Source organism: Triturus cristatus, chromosome 2_2, assembly GCF_964204655.1.
Source record: "Triturus cristatus chromosome 2_2, aTriCri1.1, whole genome shotgun sequence".
NCBI lineage: Eukaryota > Metazoa > Chordata > Amphibia > Caudata > Salamandridae > Triturus > Triturus cristatus.
In genome coordinates, this window is record NC_140582.1 from 336,036,178 (window position 1) to 336,060,166 (window position 23,989).

A 23,989-nucleotide genomic window follows, 5' to 3' on the forward strand; every position below is an offset into this window, starting at 1 on the left:
CTTGTGGCCTTCCGGTACACAGGCATTCCGTACAGTACAGTCAACTCAGTTCTCAGCTCTTCTTTATTGAGCATAGGATAAGCTCCCACAGCCTCATTCAGAGCACGCTCCTGGAAGGATTCATCATATTTGGCAAACTGTTGACTTTGCAATAATGTGGCACTCACCAAATGTTTAGTGAAAGAAAAACGCTCTCGTGCCTGCACAATTACAATGTCACAGATCTCCTTTGCAATTCGGACCATAGTGGTGATGTTTTTCCTGCGGATTGTGAAAAAAGATTTCTCTGGCAGTTTGCTGTCTAAATTGTCAACCCCATCTCTCACTTTGCTTATGCTTTGTACAAACATAGTAGTATATACTTGCACTTTGACAGTATCTATCTCTCGTGCTTGTAACTGATTGTATAACAGGTCGACAGCTACCATTATATCATGAAATAAATACAGTAAGAACTGAAACTCTCTGTCTTGTAGTGTTCTACCAAAGCCATGGGCTTCAATCTGACTTTTGTAATCAAACTCATCATTGGCTTCTATGGCTTCAAAACATTTCAGAAGGTCCTCTCTATGTTCATAGATTAGGTTGACTGTACGGATGTTAAAGTTCCAACGAGTTGAGGATCCCCTTGGAACGCTTTTGTCTACAATGTCATGAAGTGCTTCTGTTCTTTTGGGGGAACGCGAGAAGAATGCTGCCATGCCTCCTATATCCTGAAAGAAAATCCGTGTCTCGGTGATCTTTGATACTGCCTGTTGCATAATAAGATTAAGTTGGTGAGCGTAACAGTGCACATAATGAGCATTAGGGTACACATCTCGAATTCTCTTTTGAACTCCACTAAGGCTTCCACTCATTACGGACGCACCATCATAGCTTTGCGCAATAAGTTTTTTTTTTTTGAGGCAGCTCTGGAAAAATTAAGCTCAGTTGACGCAGTATAGCTGCAGTAATGGTTTCTGCACTAGAGTCTCTTAAATGTGTGAAACCATAGAACCTCTCCACAACTTGTCTGTCATTGTCAATGTATCGAAACACTAATACGGACTGTGTTTTAGTGGCCACATCAGTGGTGTCATCAGCCTGAATAGCCACAAAGTCTGTGTTTTGCAATTCTTGCACAATATGGCTTCTCATAATTTCGAGCATACACTCAAGAAGTTCATTTTGTATTGTTTTAGAGGTGCCCTTAAAGACTGTAGCACGTGCTAAATGTGCTTCCATATCCTTGTCTATGCTTGCTATTAAATCCACAAGGCCTTTGAATATTCCAGGATTTGGGGAACCTTCCGATTCATCATGGCCTCGCAATGCCAGTTCAAAAGCACCACAGAAACGAACGCAATCAATTATTTTGGATAGAATCTGTCTGTTCCTATCAACTGCTTCATTGTGTTTCTGTATTGCTTTGCGGTATGCATCACTTATCTGCTGCTCAATCGGAGCATCTTCCCCCAACATTCCCAGTCTAGTCAGGTTTTCCATATGCTTTCTTGTGCGTGAATGCTTCTTTATTTTTTCAGACAAATGCTTCAAGTCTGTTACTCCTTGATTTGTCCAAGAAAACTCACCACCAAACAGCAAGCAGGGGAAGCAGAACAGAGAATTTCTTAAAGGGCACCCTGTAAGCCAATCAGCTTTTGTGTACCAGGCGTTTGAGAATGTACGTGTGGACATTTTTCCTCTGTCCTGGGAAGTTTGCTGTAGTTTTAGGTCAGGCCGATGAGGTCCCAATTGCTTTAAATCTATTTTCTCTTGAAGTGGCCGTGCCTGGAATGACCTTGTAATCAGCTCTTGTACTGTATTCATGATGACGATGCTGGCCTTACCAATATATATTAAAGAAACCTGCCAATAATCAAAGTACAACATATAAGGTGCGGTGCAATAATATCAAATTTCTGTATAAATACATATATCTTGTGCAGTATCGCAATAAATCTCCAACAGCTCCCCTTTGCACAACATGACTGCTAAAAATACAGCCTTACTGCCTGCTGCCTCTGTGTGCCATAGTGGTTGCTGAAGGCACTGAAACAGACACTGCTTGAGGGCCTTGAACAAGGCAAGGGATAGTTAGTGCTGTTAACAACCGTTATTGGCCAAATCACAGGGCTAAGGCTGTTAGTAAATTCCATCCACTGAGGGTACAATGTTCAGAATGTGTGCCTACCCCAACCACCATGTACAGTGACCACACACATAGCTCTAACTCCAATCTAAAAAAAAAAATAGCATCAGTTTCCTTACCTTTAACTCTGGTGTTTGCTGGGTCGTAGCCGGGGTGAAAGAGCAGCAAAGGAGGTCTTGTTCTTCGCCGGAAATATGACCAAAAATTTGGTAAGGGTTGTCAAGCTTTAGAAGGTGCTGAAAATAAAAATAACGTGCTGTAACTAGACAAGCATTGCTTTTAAAATACAAGTAATCCCAATGAATTTTACCAGCGTCAGTTCTTCAAGTTAACATAAAATAACTACAGTGTTCTTAAAATATTTATTTTGTTTGATGTTCGGGGAAACCAGACTTTTTTTTAGTCTGCCACATTAAAATTATCCATTGGAACCTGCTTACATTTAAATGTAATAATGATATGATCTTTAGCTTTCAGTATCTTTATGGAATACAATAGATCACAATTTTAAATTCAAATTATCCTTTAATCAATACATTAAGAAGTGCAGCAGAGAACCATAACTTGTGAAATAGTGTAAATATGTGCAAGAACCTATTCAAAATTACATTTGCCAGCGTTGTCAGGCCGTTCTCTGCTCGCCTGCGTCTGCAGAAAGCCCTAGCTGGACCTAGGAATCTCATTAGCATAATCCTCCTGCCTGTTTATTGCCTTGTGAAATGCTTTAATGACTCCGCCGGCAGAGGCGGCGAGGCCCCCGGGAATGGCCAGAAACATGTATGGAGGCCCCCCCCCCCTTCCGACCCTCAAAGCGGTTGCACCTTTTCACCTAGGGATCAACGCTTAAGCATTATGTGAGCACGGGGAATCGCGCCATAATTGTAAATCCTTCCCCGGGGCTATGGTCGTGACTGGCTCAAGCAGGATTTCCACAGTGTGTGACCTTGAACATATGCGTAATGTGATGGAACGGGCCTGCACTGGGATGTTCTTTTAGAAGTTGCGAGCTCACCTTCACCGCTCTGGGCCGGCAGCAAAGGTGGGACAGGATCCAGTCGGAAGGGGGATTAACGGAAAGAAAGAGACTTAAAATAAGCGATCGCTGGAAGATGAGGCATTACCCTGAGAGAGAGGAAGTTGAGAGAGAAAGAGAGCACGCAGTGAGAGTGAGAGAGAAGAGGAAAGGAAAGGAGAGCGATAAAAAAAGAAATAACTGCGCGCACTAGGGCCTCTAGAACATGGAATCTCTGACTCTGGGTGGATCTTGTGGGTGGAGCTGCTGGTGCATTAAGCCCTCTGTAAATATATCTAAAATATCCAGAGTTACAGACACTCTAGCCTTCTTTGTAATCTTAACTAAGTTCTTGGTAAGGCCCATAACTGGCAAACAAGACGTATGTGCTGCCCACTCTCCACATCAACGAGCTCACAATTTTTTTCTCCCCATCACATCTTTAACTTCTCCAAAAGAACCTGACTCTATAATAAATACATCATTTGCTTGCATGCGCTGTGGTCAGTGCCTTACCTGTGTCACCAGTTCTCATTTCTTGGCTCATAACAAATTTTCCATCCTCGGACTTTTAGCAAGAGACAGAAAGGCAGTAACGGGAGAAAGGAGGAGGAAGAGAAAGACAAGAAAACACGAACAAAGTGTGAAAGCTGGGATTAAAAACAGCATGCAAGACTGAGATAAAGAGACAGGAGGCGTAGGGTGGTGGAAGAAAGAAGCATCAGGAGGAATTGAGACTGGTCAGCGTTGGTATTTGGCCTGTGCCCACTCTTGAGGGCCTGTTGTATGCAGTGGTGCTGTGGACCCCCGCTTTAGCAGCTTCAGCTGGGGGGGGGGGGGGTTCTTTATGGGCCTCTTCTGTCTGCAACTCACCAGACAAAGCTGATGAAAACTGCTATAAAGAAATGGAAGTCAACAGAAGAGTAAGCAGGAGAAAAGAAGAGCGAAAGATGTGTAAATAGAAGAGGGAAAGATGGAGGAATAGTGAATGGAAGGAAGGGTGAAATGATGTATGGATGAGTGGGTGAATGAATACATGGGTAGATGGATGAGTGGGTGAATGGGTGAGTGAATAGCTAGGTTGATGGACAGGTGAAATGATAGGATAGTAAAGGGATGGCTGAGGGGTGGCTAAGTGAGTGGATGGACAAGTGAAAGGGTTGTGTAGTGAAGGGATGGAAGAACAGGTAAAAGGACGGCAGAGTAAAGGGATGATGAGTGGGTAAAAAGACCAGTGAACTGATGGCAGAGTGGATAGATAAATGGATGGGTAGATGGCAGAGTAGATGAAAGCATGATGGGTGGATTGGTAGATGGCAGAATGGATGGTTGGATGAACTGATGGCAGAATAGAAGGCATAGAGAATCGATGGATGGATTTTTTGATGGGGGTGGATACATGGAAGGATGGATGGCAGAGTGGTTAGATGAATGGATGGCTGGATGGATAGACAGATGGATGGCAGAGTGGATGAATAGATGGATAGAATAGAATAGGAAAAGATTGAATGATGGTTGAAAGATGTAAAGGTGAAATAGCGGGTATTAGAAGATGGATGTAAGGGCAAAAGGATGAATAGATGGACAAGGCGGCTCTTCTAGGGAGGGTTGGACTCACTTGCTTCGCATGATTGGTGCCATTAAAAGTTTTATTTCAAAGTGGGGTTATTTAAATTGTCTGGTTACTCCCTTTGTTGTAGAGGGTGGGAGAGGCATGCATCGGTCCGGCCTCTCCCAGCACAACCCCCGCGCTCGCTCTTGTGAATTCTGCGGGTTTCAGTTTCGCAAAACTTGTCAGGCCAGTTACTTGAGATTGGAGTGATCCCAGCGGCCGGAGAGGGAACACTGCGACATTCTTCACAGCCCTGCCTCGGGGGAAAGAGGCAGAGCGACAATGAAGGTCGAGAAACAAACACCGCTCTGCCGAGGAAAGAAAGAGAGTCAGTCAGGCCTCGGCCACCACACTCTAAACTACAGAGCGACGACCAGGCCTCACAGTTCCCTCCAGGGCGAACGTGTCTGTGTATCATGGATATTTGGAGGGCGCGCAGCAGGTGTGGAGGGGGTGACTTGGCATGGTCCAATCACCCCTTCTCAAGTTCCAACCCGTTTGAATTCGCTGTGAAAACACTGGTAGTAGTCCAACGTGAAAAAATAGCGTGAAACTGCGTCTCGTGAATCTGCAAGGAGCTTGACCCACCCGGACAGAGCGTGCGAGTAGTTCAGTGTGCATGGGCATAGTGTGAAAAGCTTGGCGTGCATGGGCAGTGTGTGAGGTGTTTGACGCGCATGGCCGAGTGTGAGAAACTTAGCGCGGACTCTGAGGGGAGCTTGACGACGGTGTGAGAAGCTAGCCTAGCTCAGATGTAGACGACATGTTGTGTCTGGAGCTTTATACTTACGGACACTATGCGGTCTGCGGAGTATTCAGCACATAGCGCGTGTGGCTTGGGGCAGAGTGAGGAGCTAGGTTAAGGTTAGGCGTGGACTGGAGGAATGGCGTGAGGAGTTTGATGCACGTAAACAGCGCGGGGAGCTCGCAGACAGTGTAAGAGCTACAGCATGTCCACGACGCAGGTAACTTTGTACTCCGAAGAGTCCGAAAATCAGCTTACCCTTTGACAAATGGCATTTTCATCTCCAAAAATATGTATTATTATTTAATTCTTTCAGCTGTATTTCTTTAGTACATATTTCTTATTGTTTTCTCATTATACTTACTTCAGGTACTTTTATGCAGTGATATCACGAGTTTTTCACGACGACACACGAGTCACTCAGTCACGACGGGTCCTGACTCTGAACGCACGGCCGCCACGAGGTTATGATGAGCAGACAGTGTCGCACCACCGCGTGCGTGATGACGCGACCGACTGCTGGAGTGCGCACCTCATGGCCAATCACTGTCACTGTGTTCAGACATAAGCCACAGTGATTGGCCATAGGTGCGCGGCACCCAATTAGCAGTTACTCGTTGGTCTGAGAGACTGTATGGCTCTCAGCCAATCCAGAGACGCTGCATTGTCAGCGCCTGCCCTGGATTGGCGAAAGAGCACGGATAGGGCTCGCCCGGATACCGAGAGGGGGGCTGCTGCAGAGGCAACCCTCGGCCTCTCGGCCCCCTCCTCTCAGTACAGTAGTCAGTGGCAGACAGTGCGGCGAATGCGCATGCTCGTGCTTGTCGTGAGACATACTCGAGCATGCGCAATAAAATTGCGAGCCGCTGCCTGTCTGTCAACTCTCAACTGTCAGTGCTCGCCCCCCGGCCCCACCCCCTTCATGTCCGACGCAATGCATCATTTGCATTGCCATTGCTGCCGGTCTGGGGATTGATTTGCGTGCATGTGTGGTAAGTGGGGCTCCGCCCCTGCGCCCCAATGGACGCACCGCCGCTGAATACTAAGCAGTAGGCCAAGTGGACTCCGCCAATGTAGCAGACGCACTCCGCTGGCTACAATCCAAGAGGTTCAAACTGAGAGACTCATCACCTTTGAAGATTCTACAGTGAGAAATTAAGGACTAAGCAACAAAGCTATGGAACTCGTCCCTCTTGAGACCCAAATAACAGTTTGTCCTGATACACCTGTCTACAACGAAGTGACAAGTGATCAACTGGTTCCAGTGATTTCAACAAATCTTGATGCAATTCAAACCATTGACAGAACTGCCTCTGGCTATTTCATTAACTTTGATAAGTTTTCTGAGGATCCCAGTGAACCTGAAATGACGCCAGCACAAAGAATTTTCAAAGAACAAGCAACAGACTTTTTTTCATCTTCTAAAAAAGACTTATCTGGTTTCACCATGGATTGAACTATGGATTGTTTTGGGAATATTCTTCTTTCTACTTTGGTTAGCTCTGGTAATAACTCTGGGTATGCTGATAAATGGAAGATATATTCAAATGGACACAGCAAGTAAAAGAGTGAACTTACTTCTGCAGCCACACAAATCATCCCATCGTGAAGCAAGAGACTTGTCAGCAGTGAACATCACAGCCGTTCCTATACCAGATGGTATAGTTTGGGACAGAACTGAATATGACATTTTTGGCCCATCGGAACATTTGAAGATTCCACACTTATTTCAAATTTCATTAAGTGACTTTATTGCCTCTAGTACCTTTTCTGATGATTGGGACTTCAAGACTGTTAATAACATGATGTCTGATCTAGAAATGTCTGCAGTATTCACAAATCATGAATATTTAGAGGGTTTGTCAGACTATGAACAAATGTATTGTTATAACCACTATGGTCATCATTTTTTGGATAACACTTCATCACCTAGAAATGTATTTATGTATAGCCAATGGGGACATTGTTCTACACCTCCGAAGGGTAGCTCAAAAACGTTTGCAATTAAATTTCCATACGAAACAGATTTATTCTGCAGCCTTTAATGCCCAACTGTCTATACAGGGTTTCGACTTTTGGAAAGACAACATTGAGACAAAATCTGTCTGGGGTACAAAAGATTGGCAAGTGCAGGGGGTACAAGCTTTGTTTAGAGCCTGTATCATCCCTGAGCAAATTATGATTTTGAATGACACTGTCCAACAAACGTCTTGCCTTGGGTTAGCCAAGATCAAATACATGAACACACCGACCATACCGATACCTGCAAGTAATAGCACTACACAGGGGGAGGTCGACGCACAAAATATTTTGCATCATGACAGATCATATCCAGAATGGAAAAAAGTTGTGACTCTAGCCCACAGACACAAACAACTGTCAAGATTGATTCCTGAACAAAACATAGGGTTTCACTATCAATAGGCCTGACCCACGCTATGTTCAAAGACAGCATCCAGAGGTAGTAACAACATGCAGTGTAGGGAAACTCTGCCATGATTGGCTACAGAAAGCTACACTGCAGGATGTAAAACAACACTTATCTTTACTTAAAGAAGGCGCAGACCTTAGCGAATTCTTGCTAGGACCAAGAAAACCGCGTCAAAAACGTTTCATATATGCCGGTAACTACGCTGCTTATAATGAAATATGGAAGATTACCCAAGCAGAGACTGCAGAACGAATACGAGAAATTGATCGTATTAATTTAGAGAAATCTCTCTCTGTAGTAGACAATGGGTTAACGACTCTGTCGTCCAGGATATATTCATTGGACAGTATTGTGTCTTCTGCCATAGACATCATGGAACAAGACTTGGTCATGCTGCAACATGGTCAGTCTCAATTACGTTCTATAATGCTATTAGGCTGGACGCTCCAAAACTTGCGTTCAGGCTATGTGACTTGGCGTTTAATCAATACTACGTCACTGTTTTCAGAATTCAATCTCACTGATAAACAGATCAAACTGGCACAAAGGGGAGCAGACTATACGGTGCTGAGCATTGAAAAACTTAAGAAATTACCATTCACAGTGGCAGAAAAAACAGCTACTGAGTGGATCATACATGGTAAAATTACTCTGCCTGTTACAACTTTCCATTTTCTGTATTGCCTGAAACATATAGCAGCAGGCAAATATGAAAGGTTGGGTAAAGAAAACATCAAGACATCTTGGGATTTACCTTACACACATACATTTTGGAGTGGGGGCCGTGAAGCGTTTCTTAGCGGTACAAACTTTGAAAACGCACTAAGCGTTTCTCTCCTTTCTCAGGGTATTAATTTACACGGGGCCTGCGATGGTTCCACTACAAACTTATCCTGTCACCTGCAAGGCTCACCAGCTGCAGTGATTAATCCAATTTTTGGACTACTTTCGAATGGAAGTTACCTCATGTTGAATGATCACAGCTGCTGCGGCATGTTGCCAGGTATCCCATATATAGTAACGGTTACATCCAGGGTCACTTGCTGTATGAAAGTCTTGTTTCCACAAATACAGACAATCAGGGAGTCACCTCTATGGCCTTCACTTAACATCTCTTCTATACGAATTGATACTCTAAACAGAATGAAAGCCATTCTTTTACAACAAACTGTGCCACATACGGCCAAAGAAACCTATGATCAACAAGTCGCAAGGACTTCTGCCGAGATACATACCCTTTTGAATACAAACTGCCCTATACATTTCTCAGAAATGTTAGAGCGTATTTTAAACATGTCTGATACGAGCGGGATTGTACATGTATTTAAGACTGTGTGTTCAGGACTGTTAGCACCTTTTCAAGCAGTCCTCGGAATAATAACCAACTTCGTGCACTCAGTGTTTGGTGGACTGCCACTACTTTTTGGACTTGTTGCAGGGATCCTATTTTTGCTCATACTGCTCCAATATGGCAAGCCAAATCGCAGACGTCACTCCAAGCACTATAGAGAAAGCTCTATTGGAGATGAGGTGTCGTGAACGCATCGTCTAAATTTTAGGTTTACCTCGTCTATGAGAATTAAATACCACATGGTTTCTGTCATTCAGACCAATCTGGCAAGATTGCATCTTACCTGTTCTACGCTGCCTGCTTTGCGGTGAAGAATGCGTGCTAGACATATGTCTAACACTCCCATCAGTCATGCCTACGGATATCGATACTCTGCTGGAACCGGTAACGGCCCATGCTGTGTGTTGTCCCCAGCGGCTACCAATCCTTATGACGGCATTCATTGAGATCTCACAGACGCAAATTGCTACTGCTGAGGTACGAGAGGAAACAACAGGCACGCAGGTAACATCCGATGCGAACATTGCTGATACAACCAATGCTGACGGCGATGCTTCTCATATATGTGCGGTTAGTCTTCTAAACGAGGTAATCCAACTTTTACCTACAACGGTAGATGACTTTTTGTCTACAGGATTAGAAAATTTCATGTTTTCTCCATCCTCATACACTGACTTTTGATTCAGCACACAGTGTACCGGGAAGACTCTGAATTTGGCCTTCATTTTTCAAAACAAATACTAAACTTGGAACTTTTTCCTATGATAATTTATTTTTTCCAAATTTGTATTTTTCTTTTTATTGCACAGTAATCTGCTTTTAGTAGAACTACTCATAGAGAACAGAATTCTTTGATACACTTTCAGAGATAATATGTCACCTTGTCAATAACAATGTAACTTGACATGAAATGGTTTCGGCCTTTTTTCTTCTGTATTTACGAGCCATTTCATAATGTGTTTATATATGCATGTTCATTCATTTAGCATTCGATGTAAATATATGCTTGGAATGAAAAATGTCTTTAATATGCACAGTACCAATGCATTTTTATGCATGGTGAAAGTTTTTATGCATTTTACAATGTATTTTTAGACATGTTCTTAGCCATCTATATGTAGTTATATTTTAGATATGTTTAGCATGTTTAGAATTTAGTAATGTCGTTCATACGAAAGTGGAGTGGGTGTTGTGTGTCGATTTAGATACCGTATATAGGTTTCCCGATTTATGTCCTTATATAGGCACAATTCGCATTGCCCATATTTAGGCATAGAAATCCTACCCTTATTTAGGCTTTATCTATGCTAACCAAATACAGGCATGGCCACCTACATCCGTTCATCTACGTCACAACGAGTTCCTGGAAAACCAGACTCTTAAGCGTTTAGGACTTCCCCATGCATGGATATTGATTTCTCCAAGAACTCATTTATTATGCATGAACATCTATTCCTTAGGGGTTCATTCATGATGTTCTTCTGCCCGACTTTTACGTAAATACTGGTATTCCTAAACACCTTCAAGGTATAAATATACCTTCACTTACCATGGCAAACCATGGTTCGGCTGCCTACTTGCACGACGCGGCTCGCCACGGCAAGTTCGGAAGGAAGTCAAGTCCCCACCTGATGCACTGACCAGACGCTGTCATTCTAATCCAGCTCCAGTGTTTCTGACTCCCCTTGCGGGGTGTTAGAGATGGAGACTCGGAAAGAGATTCCAACCTCACTCATTCTAAGGTATGGCGCGGACTAGAACCTAGAGGGACTTTTGGCAAATCTTGGCAACTATATCTAAACTAGACTATAGACAAACAACACCTACTTCTCACCTCGTACTACACTTAGGTTAGGTACACTGGGGTAGAACTACCTAGAAGCAGCAGATGAGTATAAAAATGTTAGCCTATGTTATTTATGTATGTATTTTTAAGAATATCTGTCATAGCTATAAACCATGCTATTTCAGTGTTATTTTATCTTACTGCTAACGCTGTATGTATTATTCTTCACATTCTGTCTTACGATTGTAGCAGTTCATATCTCTTGCACGAGAAATAAGACTGTTCAATAAACCCTTTTTATTGAAACGCCTGTCTATCTATTTCTATGTAACTCTGTAGAAACGAAGCATGCACGATTGACTGAGTGAAACTATTATCTATTGTTTCCATGATTCTGAGATTGTTCCGATTCTAAGGGAAACAAAGTTGTCATGCTTATGCGGTTGCCAGAAACGAATTCCTTCTTGTTTATTCAAGAAGTTTCTAGTGACCTCTGAGTTAGCTGGCACACACACGTAATTAAGTTTAATGTACTCGATAGAGACATACTGACCTCAGTCCTATATCAAAACTATTGTGTATATTATTCCAATGCGCAGAGCCTATCAGGAATATAGGAACTACACTTCATGGCGCCCAACCCCTTGCGGGGTGTTAGAGATCGAGACTCGGAAAAAGATTCCAACCTCACTCATTCTAAGGTATGGAGCGGAGCGGACTAGAACCTAGAGGGACTTTTGGCAAATCTTGGCAACTATATCTAAACTAGACTATAAACAAACAGCACCTACTTCTCACCTTGTACTACACTTAGGTTAGGTACACTGGGGTGGAACTAGCTAGTAGCATCAGATGAGTATTAATATTTTAGCCTGTGTTATTTATGTATGTATTTTTATGAATATCTGTCATAGCTATAAACCATGCTATTGCAGTATTATTTTATCTTACTGCTAATGCTGTACGTATTATACTTCGCATTCTGTCTTACGATTGTAGCAGTTCATATCTCTTGCACGAGAAATAAGACTGTTCAATAAACTCTTTTTATTGAAACGCCTGCCTATCTATTTCTGTGTAACTCTGTAGAAACGAAGCATGCGCGATTGACTGCGAGAAACTATTATCTATTGTTTCCATGATTCTGAGATTGTTCCGATTCTAAGGGAAACAAAGTTGTCATGTTTATGCGGTTGTCAGAAACTAATTCCTTCTTGTTTATTCGAGAAGTTTCTAGTGACCTCTGAGTTAGCTGGCACACACAAGTAATTAAGTTTAATGTACTCAATAGAGACATACTGACCTCAGTCCTATGTCAAAACTATAGTGTATATTATTCCAGTGCACAGAGCCTATCAGGAATATAGGAACTACACTACACCACCAGACACTCATCACCAGACTACACACTTTATGGGAACACAAGGACCAACACTCAAATGAATATCTTCCTTCCTCTCCAGAAGAACACTACAAATCAGGTACTCATCTGCAGCGTCCCACAAGGATCATCACTCATCCCCGTACTTTTCAAGATATACATGACTCCTCTAGCAAACTTTATCATCAAACTTTATTTTATCGACGAGAGTGGTAAAAATAAATAAAGAAAACCACTTAACCTGCGCTATGCGACTCGGCCACATTGCCCAGTCTGCGATGCGGCAGGTGCAAGGTAAGTGTTTTTAATTTATTTTTTAAGATATTTTTACCTCTCCTGTCGACTCTCGACTTAAACCCACCCCGCCCCAACTCACTGCTCTTACCTGTGCTGGGCACCACTGCTCTTAAGCTAAAGTAGCATTAGAGATGCGCTTATACGAAATAAATTAAGAAATCATCTGCATAAAGGAAGACGTATTTTTGTCAGACTAGAATCACTTTCATTTAGTAGGCATATTTTGCCTATATTTTCTTGACAGAGCATAATAGAGACCAGAAATTACATACAGCACAAAGGGCAAAGCCTTCAGAAATGCATGTATGAGAGGATCCAAAAACTCCACCTCCAACCTCTTTTTTTATCATAAGTAAGTTTACTATATGGCGTTTCTAAATATTGGTCCGTATGTTTGACTGAGTGGAGTGGGTCACAGAATTGGTTGGCAAAAAGTATGATTTTCTGTGTATTTCCCACATATTTAATTATTAATATGCTCCACTTTCCAGCGCACATCGCACGAGTTTGTGAGCACTGGGGATTAAGAAATAACCACAGTGGTGCAAACTGGATTGCAACAGCTGAAACATTTGTGCCATGATCGGATCAATCTTTCGTTCTTGTTCAGATATGTATATTCCGGCTGTTATATAAGTAGTTGGGCATTTAAGGGCAGTTTCTAAAAACAGTGAAGATTGTGAAACTCTAGTAAGAGGGCCAGTATGTTAAGCAACAGCTGAAAAATAGAGTTTCATATGTAAGGTCTGTATGTGAGAGAATCCAGCCGCAATATCAACAAGCGCAGCCGCCCTGTGAGTTAGCATCTAAAATGTCAGCTGCTTTACACATCAAAAATTTAAATCACTGTACATTAAATTCAGAGACTTTATTCAAAATTAAATAAATAACCAGAGAAAGTACAAAATACATTTCACTGACAAAATATGAGAGATTTCAATCGAAAGTACTTGTAATGACCTATTTGTCCTGTGTTTCTAGAAAAGTACACATGAGAGAGCAGGGCACAAGGAGAATTCATTACTAGACTAAAATTGAATATCCAGCTCTTCCTATATTTTTCAACCAGGGGAGAATCACTTAGTGGAAGAAGACATGGTATTTCAGTGAGATGAGGTCACATTTTATTAAACAACAAATAAACAAATAATAAATAACAATAAATACAAAATGCATGTAACAGTCCTTACAAAGTACCGATGAGGTTCTATGAATCTTAATCCTATTGCTTCTGGCCAGCCGGATGCTTTTGTATTTGTATTGGGTTAAATGGGGACCTCGTTGTACTCTGAAACATGCAGTAGCTTTCATATTAGGAGAGGATATGATTGACATTTATTGTTTTATACAATCAATTGGTAATGTCCCTCTCCTTGAGTAGATTTTCAATCTTGTGTAAAACAAGTTATGCTAAAGATAATTGCACCTGGTAGTTCATTTAAAGTTTTACTCCAACTTTGTGAGAGGGATGAATTTTGGTTGAACATGGTTACTGCTGGGAGGATGTCATTTGAGAACAATCTGCAAGGCTCTCCATCTCCTCCACCACGTCAATAATTGCTTGTGCCTGGTCTTAGTGGAGCACACAGGTAGCATTGGAGAGGAACTTCTCATGGAGTGATTCTTGGCTGAGGGGCTTCCTCCAGTGTCCATAGAAGGTGTCACGTCTGCCGGTCACGATCTCTCCACTCTCCAGGAGCAGCACTACTTCTCTGTACATCTTGTCAAAGTTAGCCACATTGTCTTCAGGGTGCTCTACATCTACACTCTTCAATAAGTTGATGAGGTCTGGTCTCCTAAGGTTGTCTTCACTGAAGGAAGAGATGCCCACCTCACCATCCAGAAGGGCTGTGCAGACATTCAACTGGAATGAGTGTCGCGCCTTGTGTTCAGACTCTGGGAAGGGCCTGTTGATATACTTGGAGACTGGGACCCTCAGAAGAATATCACGGATGGCAGCAGTGTTAAAGGAGCCTATTATATTTGTGACTCAGTTTCTGACTGAGATCGCAGCATGTGCCACCAGTGCATGCCCAAGTTAGCTGGGAACCCCTTGAAGGCGATTTCTTGCTTCTCCAAAAGAAAGCTGTAATCTTGATATGGCATTGCCAGGGCCGAGGGTTGGTAGTCACCATAGAAAGCGCTGAACCCCCAGCAGTCGGGCACATTGTCCAAGATAAGTGGGTTGGCTTCCATCCCACGGGCACCTAGAAGTGCTGCTTCCATCCCAAAGCGGGTCGCATTGCTAATATGGAGAGGTTTGGAAAGAGTTGCCGCATTGGCCATAAGTGCTCCCACCACAGAGGCAGCGATTCCCAAAGCATAGACACATTGTTCTGCACTCAATGAAAGGAGTTTTGCTGTAGCAGCAGCACTGCCCATAGTGCCAACAACTTAAGGAGGGTGGAACCTGCAGGAAATACAAAGAACTGGGTGAGACATGGAATAATGATAATACCAGAATAGGATTAGATGAGGGGCAATGCTAACAATAAGTGTGAACTACAGAAATATACTTAAAGCATGTTAGACATTAATGCTATCATGCAGTACGAGGAAACAGAAATATGCTAGGATCTAATCAGGCATTTGACACAAATCTAGTAACAGCGAACTGAAAAATAAACGCAATAATGTTTACATTGTATTGTGTGCTATCCATATATGATTTTGTTTACATTAAAGGTTGCTGTGGCGGAAATTCCTACCCTTTGTGCACATCAGGCACACGTTATAACATTCCCCCTCTCTATTGATCTCACACATAACTCATCTAATATTTCTTCCCTCTTTGAGCACCTTAGCCATGCCTGGAAGATACTGCAGCCCCCTATTGGAATCATGAATTTGTTATGGGATATTTCTGCCCCTTGTGGACATCATAGAAACCTTTTAGGGATATTTCTGGCTTCATTGGAGAAACGCATGAGTCTTCCTTGCACCTCGATGCCCACGTTGAATGCCAACAGGAAGTCTGAGCCACTGGGTCGGAAGCCCACGGGCCACAACTGAGATGCAGCCATTAGAGCCGGCAGCACAGCACCTAACGGGTGAGTGGCAGGGTGCCAAGTGTCATTGAAGTCCATAGAGTGCATCTGTTAGAAGAGGGGTAGAGGATTAGAAGGTCCTTAAAGAAGTGTGTGTCAGGAAGTGACGTTAAACACAGAGATTGTGTCATCGACCTATGGAAACAATTTACAGAAGTGTAGGATCCATATTCTAAGATTTGGTTGAGTGACTGTGCCATTGCTCAATGTAGACTCTTTACAAAAGTGGAAACAGACAAGATTGACCATTGGAGGAGACAGCATTTAGGTAAAATTCTCATAAACACATCGCACGTAGTGTATGATTAATGGATAAAGTTATAACTTTGAAAATCCTTACCGCTACTCCATTGACATAGGTAGCCAGCATAAGTGGGAGTCCCAATCCTTTCCTTACATACACAGAGCTGATGGCAAACAAGGAGTACTTGTCCTGTCAGAGACAGAATTAAGTTAGGAATAGAAAGTGCACCCAGACACCTGGTGGAGGAACAGCGGAGCTTGTGAGAATGTGTGCTTTTAACTTTAAACAGAGGATGATTCACTGCATATGTGGTGATGTCTATTAGAAGAAATGCAGGAGCAGGCAAGTGGTCTCTGCGAGTAGATGTAGTGTTTCTGAAGGACAGTTGTTTAGGGGATCCGAGGTTCCAATGCTTATTTTGGTACCCTAGTCCATGCTCCCAGTCCTGCCATTGTCTCAAGATATTAACTGCTTAACATCTGATGGCAGCTAGGGCTGTGATTAGTGGATGAATATTTCATGGTGGATATACTGAATTAGAAGAAAGTGATAAATATATAGTTCCCCCACCCAAGCAAAACTTTAGGCCCCAGGAAAATATCACACCATGTAACAACAGAGTTCAGAAAACAGTTTATAATATTTCCTTTAATCACTCGGACGATTTCAGTTGACCTCGAGGATGGTGCCGAAAGTTACTCTGTGGGTGTCTGCATCAGTATCATAGGCAGATCATGGACCAACAGTCCATACCTTTTACTCATGCCTTTTTAGGGGCAGAGCGTAACCAGACAAGCCCCCAGTTGCTCATGCTTACAACCCACCGAAGGACTAGCGGGGTGCCGTCACTTTCAACCGGGGCCCTGCCGTAAAGACTCCTGGGATTTTGGCATAATGCACCCTTATTGTGCCTTTGAAAGTGTACCTCATTAGCCAGCCCTCACGCCGGCACACAGGGTAAGCGGTTGGGAGGGTGACAGCATGTCCAGTGGAGGGACAAAGAGGGTGGCGCCTGGGTGGGAGCAGGTATAAATACCTGTCCCCCGCGCACCGTAAATGACACCGTGGAGGTGCCAGACCTGAGGGAGGACTCCCAGGTGAAGGAGTCCCAGTGAAAAAGGTGGGGAGGTGCCTGAAGAGGCACCATGGGGCCACCCTCTTAAGTGGCCCACTGCGTGCGCCGCGGGCAGCCTTATAGTGCTGATATCGGCAACACCCCGCTCAGCAGTAATTAGTCACACTGCGCAAAAATAAAAGATCAGACAAGATTTTGTTAGAGAAAGTTTGCTGCAGGTATATTAAATACAAGAAGTATGTCAACTTGGTGGGTTAACTTATGGGCGATCCAAGGGCAGGCAGCAGTGACTAACCTAAGCTGCCCTGCCCACTTGATGGGCCAAACTGCACCATGGCCAATCCATTCGGTTCTACCATTTATGTGGGGGTTATCCCTTTTACATATTGAATTGTATCGTTTTGTAATTGCATTTATATAGCGCTTACTACCCCTGACGAAGTGCCGAACCGCTTTTTTGGCAAGTAGCACGCTACTCCGGAACCCTTAAAGGATTAGTGTTGAATTAGTATAGTGAAATGTGAAAGTAATTTGAGTGGTGGATAGGATAGTCAGTTATTTGGATTCAGAAGGATATCGGAAGGATAGTAGATGGAAAAAAATGTTTGTATTTATATGGCGCTTGTTAACCCTGATGGGGTGTTGAAGCAATTTTTTTAGCGAGTAGCACGCTGCTCTGGAACCCATGAAGCATTATTGTTGAAAATTAGTATAGTGAAATATTAAATTAATTTGAATTGTGGATATGTTATTCAATTATTTGGATAGAGAAGGGTAGTGGCGGGATAGAAGAGGGAAAGAAGGTTGCATTTATATAGTGCTTGCTACACCTGATGAGGTGTTGAAGCGCTTTTTTTGAGAGTATCACACTACCCTGGAACCCATAAAGGATTAGTGGTGAATTAGCATAGTGACATATGAAATTTGAGAAGAGGACATGTAGTCTGTTATTTTGATTGAAAAGGATAGTGGAGGGATTGAAGAGTGAAGGATTTAGACTTTCTTTTTGGGACGTCATAGCAGTGGAAGGTGACTTGGGATGAGTAAAAAGGGATGTGGAGGGGAAGGGCCAAAAGGAAGAGTTTAGAAAGGTTTGTTTTGGGTGGATTGGTATGGTATAGTAAAAGAGGTGTCAATTGATGCAAGGAGGAGTAGAGATGGGGAGAGTCTAGAAAGGGTTATTTTGGGAATAATAGTAGTGGTATGGGGTTTGGGATAAATGAGAGAGTGGATGTAGAGGATGTATTGATAGAGGTATAGGGTGAGAAATAGGGTAGTCCATTGGATATACTGAATTAGAATTAAGTGATGAGTATATAGTACTTCCACCCAGCAAATCTCTAGGCCCCAGAAAAATATTACACCATGTAACATCAGAGTTCAGAAAACAGTTTATAACATTTCCTTTCATCACTCGGACGATTTCAGCTGACCTCGAGGATGGTGCAGAAAGTTACTCTGTGGGTGTCTGCATCAGTGTCATAGGCAGATCATGGACCACCAGTCCATACCTTCTACTCACGTCTTTTTAGGGGCAGAGCATAACCAGACAAGCCCCCGGTTGCTCAGGCTTACAACCGCCTGAAGAACTAGCGGGCGCCGTCGCTTTCAACAAGTGTCCTGCCGTAAAGACTTCTGAGATTTTGGCATCATGCACCTTTATTGTGCTCCTGAAAGGGTACGCCTCGTACCAATCAGCCTTCGGATCGCCCTGTACCTCCACCACAGCCCTGGATGTGCCCACCGCCATATCCAGGGCCCCCCATCATGGCAGGCTCCATAACCTCCTGCAACGTGTTGGTACCAGTCCTTCTAGCTAGACAATTCCCATCTAAACCTGACAGGTTACCAGTCCTTCTAGCTGGACAATTCCTATCCATCTCTGACAAGTTAACAGTCTGCAGCAGTTGTTCCCCTTCCCTATCAGCTTATTTACCAAGCCCACTTATTTGCTTTTGAATAAAGTGGAATCAAGCCCTCCTGCTTGGTGGGTTTATGCATGGCTTATTTACCCCATAGTAGGCAAGTTTGATCGCCTCCACTAAAATGTGAACTACTGTTCTCTGATATAACCTCAGTTTTATTTTACCCGTCCGTAGGCATGTTCGATGGCTCGCCCGGAATTGAAACAACTGCTCTCTACTTTACCCGCAGAACTGCTCTTCTACTTGACCCGCAGTTAAGGGTGAAATCCCTATGGTGCACTGTGCCAAGAAGGGCCTTCTTGTTATGTGTTGCCAGGTCGTGCATTACCCGTCACTGCCCAGTCCCTGATTTCAGAATAGGCTGGAAAACCTATTGGAGTTCGCCTCACAGGACAACAGTATAATAGTTAACAAGTTATTGTTTGTGGCCAATACCATACCCTTAACTCCGCCAACTGGCCTCCTCCTGTATAGGAGTACCACGTCGGTCATACTTCTTAACCAAGAAGGAAGGCAAAACTACTGTTTCTTAAAATCCTGGTTATGTCTGTTCTTAACCATTGCGCACTGCGTGCAATATGTGCCTTACATTAAGGGTTAACTAAGCCCATGTTTAACCCCGTTCCTGACTATTCCCCAGATTTGTCGGTTCAAGCTGATAACCGTGTACCGCCCCAAAAGTGGAAATTCACCTGCTCCTTCCAAGTAGGTATACACGCTGTTTTCTCGAACTGTCAGCATAAGTGCACCGAAACCTTCTATCTCCCCCTCATTGGAGTCGCAGCAGCACACCCTTAAATGGAATGGCAATCTTACGCAACCCCTTTCTAAAAACCCACTATTTACGAGGTTCCTGGCACTGTGCCCTTCTGCTCATGCAAGGCCAATGTAACACCTGTAGCGTTGAGCCTGACCTCCCGTAAACCACTTTAATACTGGACCATATTGTCTGCCACCCCCTCACCTACTGACTGCAATCTATAGAGCTGGTGTGTTGCCAAGACGATGGCAAGTTGTGCCTTCCAAACTTCTGCTACTGAGTACCATAGAGTAGACCAGAGGATGGGGACAGGAACAAAACGTACAGGTACCTGCCTCTTCTTAATAATGGATATGCTAATGTTCTTAATACCTTTTAGCTTTGTGTCCCCAACTTTTGAAACAGAGGCATGCCTGTTAGATGTCAACTTCCGCAACCAGCCTACCTACTAAGGCTATCAGGGTGGGGAGGTTTATGCTTAACTGAAGCAACCTGCACCATGCCCTTGGATCCAGAGTTCACATACTTTGCTGAATTTGACCAGACATTCACACTGACCTTTCCGAGTGCTAACCCATGGCTAACACATTAATGATGTCAAATCTGGTTTGAGGGAATGTTTGTATTGTGCACGCTATTGCAGTCACCACACCCTTTTTGGAGTGACAACTCACGCAGCCCGCCAGGCTTGCTTAACTGCAGTCCGATTACAGATACACACTACCTGCTAAGCAGCTGTTGCCCATGGTATTTAAACCAGCAATAGACCTAGTTTGCTTAATTATCCCCGGAATAGATTACCCTCCACGGAATCAGAGCCGGGTTCGGCTCACCTTCAAGTCACCTAGTAGTACATGTTGGAAGATTTTCACCGCGCATAGCCAGATGGTCCTGCGTATTATTAATCCAATGCTAATATCGAAGGCCTGCCTTGTTTAGCTTGTTTACTGGTCTGCCGCCTAGAACCATTCTAATTGGTGATACGAACCAGTTTACTCAGTGCAAGCTAACAGTCTTGCGTTGCCATCGCCATCACCCATACTATGCCCTTTGTAATCACTTTCCATCGTCCTGTGCAGTGGTCTTTTGTCGTAAAGTCAGGGGGCCCCAGAAATGCTCTTTGACCCTCATGTCCTCTGCACTACTAGCAAGCACCACTCCTGTTTCCCACACAAGGGCTCCCGTTAGTAAAAGAGTGTGAAAATGTCTTGCTTGAGTGGACACAAAAGACTATTATACGTTGGTGGCAGTCCTCACCAGCTTCGCGAATGTGCAGTTTCTGGTGCTCAGAAACGGGTGGCCTTGAAAAAATTGAAGTCTTTGTAATTTCAATATGTCTGTTAAGTTGAATCCTGTGCTGTTCAGCTGCCCATCTTCAAAGGCTGTTTAACTGTTAACTATATGAGTGGTGCTGAGACATTATGTCGGAATCTAAGTGATGCAGTTTCATGTTTTGGTGCGGTCCCCACTTATTTGGATCCTATTGGAACCACTCTGCCTAATGTGCATGACCTAGGTACTTAGTCTAGCTCCCTTGACGCACTTGATGTGATTTAAGACAAACTAGCCACCAACTGAATGTGCTGCTGCTTAGGGGAGGTTTCGAGCTGATGCACCCGCCTCTGGAGAGGTATCTAACCACATATGGACGGCATGGAGCCTAATATAGACTTCCTGCAGTTATTTCCGGTATCTTAAGACCTTCCTGACAAAGCTGTCCCCGTATTCTTGGAGAAGTTGGTGGAGATGCGCCTGAAACAGCTTGAACTTAGACCCGTAACACAAGGCTTCGGGGGAAAACGCTGTACCAGCAGAAAGCAAATTTCCCACTTACACCAAATCTCGAGACAGCGCCCATGAAGTGACATTTTGCACAGTGCAGAGGGGCCCTTTAGTGCAGCGGATACCTGTGTTGCCTTCTGCAGGTCCGTGCTAGTTTCCCCTGCTCACTCAGTTAACATGCCAGTTGCACAGCGTCGCCCCTTGCTGCTGGGTCCTTCTCCCCTACTAAAGAACCCCTTTTGAGGCTTGGGAAATATCATCATGCTAAATCCATACCTAGAAGTTTGGCTGTGGCTCACATTGAAAAGTCCTATGGGGGGGTGCTTGAGAATTTTAACTTCTAAACTGCTGTACAAAGGATCACTCAGGCTAGTGCGGTCACCCACTAACCTATTCACCTTATATGCGTTTGCGAACTGCATGATATACGTTCTGCAGCCGGTTCATAATACTCCACAGCCCACCCTATTGTGGGTCTTCTTAGTATAAATTGGAGGACTGGTGAACTTTATGGCTGACTTGGCCGTGTGGGTGGCTATTTTATCCCTATTATTCACATTTCTGTTTCAGGAATCGGGCCAGTCAGACCCCATGTCACTTAGCATGACCACAATTAAAAGAGCAGTTGTGTTTGTATACCATAGGATGTGACAATAAAAGTGGTCCCACTGCATTTAAAAAAATTGCAAGATGCTATGGCAAGGGAGTCTTTATACTCATTTACAGCAGTGGTGCTCTCTACATGTTATGCTCTGGCGAGATAACACACAAGCCCCACTTCGCTGCACCAGACTGCAGCGGCCGCCATCACATCTATATAGTGAAAGCATTCTATAGCAATCAAAGAAGCTACAAATCATCACCTTGACGCCTTGGCCCCAAGGCCTAACAATCCATGGGTAAGCGTAAAGCCAGGCTTTACCACATTCCTCTCATAGCCGGTGCTATGAGAGGAATCATCTGCGGCGTACCCCAGGGTTCTTCCCTCAGCCCGACACTGTTCAACATTTACATGGCCCGCTCGAACAGCACGACCTCAACATAATGTCCTACGCCGACGACACTCAACTGATCCTCTCCCTCATCAAGGACCCCCTCACCGCCAAACCCAACCTCCACGAAGGAATGAAGGCCGTCGCCGACTGGATGAAGAGCAGCCAACTAAAGCTGAACACGGACAAGATGGAGGTCCTCATCCTCGGCTCCAACCCATCAGCCTGGGACGACTCCTGGTGGCCAATGGCACTGGGGGCAGCCCCGACATCCACCGACAATGCACGCAACCTGGGAGTCATCCTCGACTCAACGCTCTCCATGACCAAGCAAGTCAACGCCGTCTCCTCCTCCTGCTTCAACACCCTCCTCATGCTCCGCAGGCTCTACAGGTGGATCCCAACAGATACAAGAAGAACAGTCACCCAGGCCCTCGCCAGCAGCAGACTCAACTATGGAAACGCCCTCTACGCTGGAGCCCCGGCCAAGCTCATCAAATGACTGCAACGCATTTAAAACGCCTCTGCACGCCTCATCCTCGACGTACCACGCCACAGACACATCACCCCCTACCTGAGAAGCCTGCACTGGCTCCCTGTCGACAGGAGAATCTCCTTCAAACTCCTCATCGATGCACACAAGGCACTGCACAAGACCGGCCCAGCCTACCTCAACAGACGACTCCTCTTCTACATCCCTAACCGCCAGCTCCGCTCCGCCGACCTCTCCCTCGCCACCGTCCCACGCATCTAAAGAACAACCACCGGCAGCAGATCCTTCTCCCACCTCGCCGCCAAGACCTGGAACACCCTCCCACTCAGCCTACAACAGACCCAAGACCTGCTGACCTTCAGGAGGCTACTCAAGACCTGGCTGTTCGACCATTAGCGGCACCCCCCCTTTTGTTTTTCCCCAGCGCCTTGAGACCCTCGCGGGTAAGTAGTGCGCTCTACAAATTCTATGATTGATTGATTGATTGATAGCTGACTGGCATAAGCTAGCCCTAACATGCTAGATGTTCCTGAGTCACTAGCACTGCTCATAAAGGGGGCTGTCCTGAAATCAACTGATGCACTTGGATTTCGGACTTATTCTTCAATAAATAGCCAAAAGCCATAGGAATGAGTTCTGATACTGGGGGCTAGCCAGGGACCAGCAGCCACTCTCTGCTAAGTTAATAGGTGTTGCATGGTAAACAGAAACCACGAACCCAGTGCCCAGACGTCAGCCCTGGAAATGCCAGTTATGGAAACCCAAATAACTACTTCTAAAACAGAGCCTAGTGTCAGTATGAAAACAACACATGATGAGCCATCAACACATCAACCTCACTGTCGGCCAACTACCCTGCTGCAAGAGAAGCCATGGTATTGTACACCCCTGCCCGCACACTGATGTGCATCCATTGATTGTTTTA

General features: G+C 44.3%; 1 protein-coding gene and 1 pseudogene across 1 annotated transcript; both read right to left on the reverse strand.

The window, feature by feature from the left end:
* Positions 1-805: 805 nt before the first annotated feature.
* On the reverse strand, positions 806-2,363 carry LOC146862244 (zinc finger MYM-type protein 1-like). The gene is made up of 2 exons (XM_085643248.1): positions 2,251-2,363; positions 806-1,848 (listed from the first exon to the last, which is right to left on the reverse strand). Exon 2 carries the CDS (start codon positions 1,807-1,809, stop codon positions 871-873), a length of 939 nt encoding a protein of 312 aa, XP_085499374.1. The 5' UTR covers positions 1,810-1,848; positions 2,251-2,363; the 3' UTR covers positions 806-870.
* Positions 2,364-14,319: 11,956 nt separating this feature from the next.
* LOC146862245 (cis-aconitate decarboxylase pseudogene) lies at positions 14,320-15,128 on the reverse strand (annotated as a pseudogene).
* Between the last annotated feature and the right edge of the window lie 8,861 nt (positions 15,129-23,989).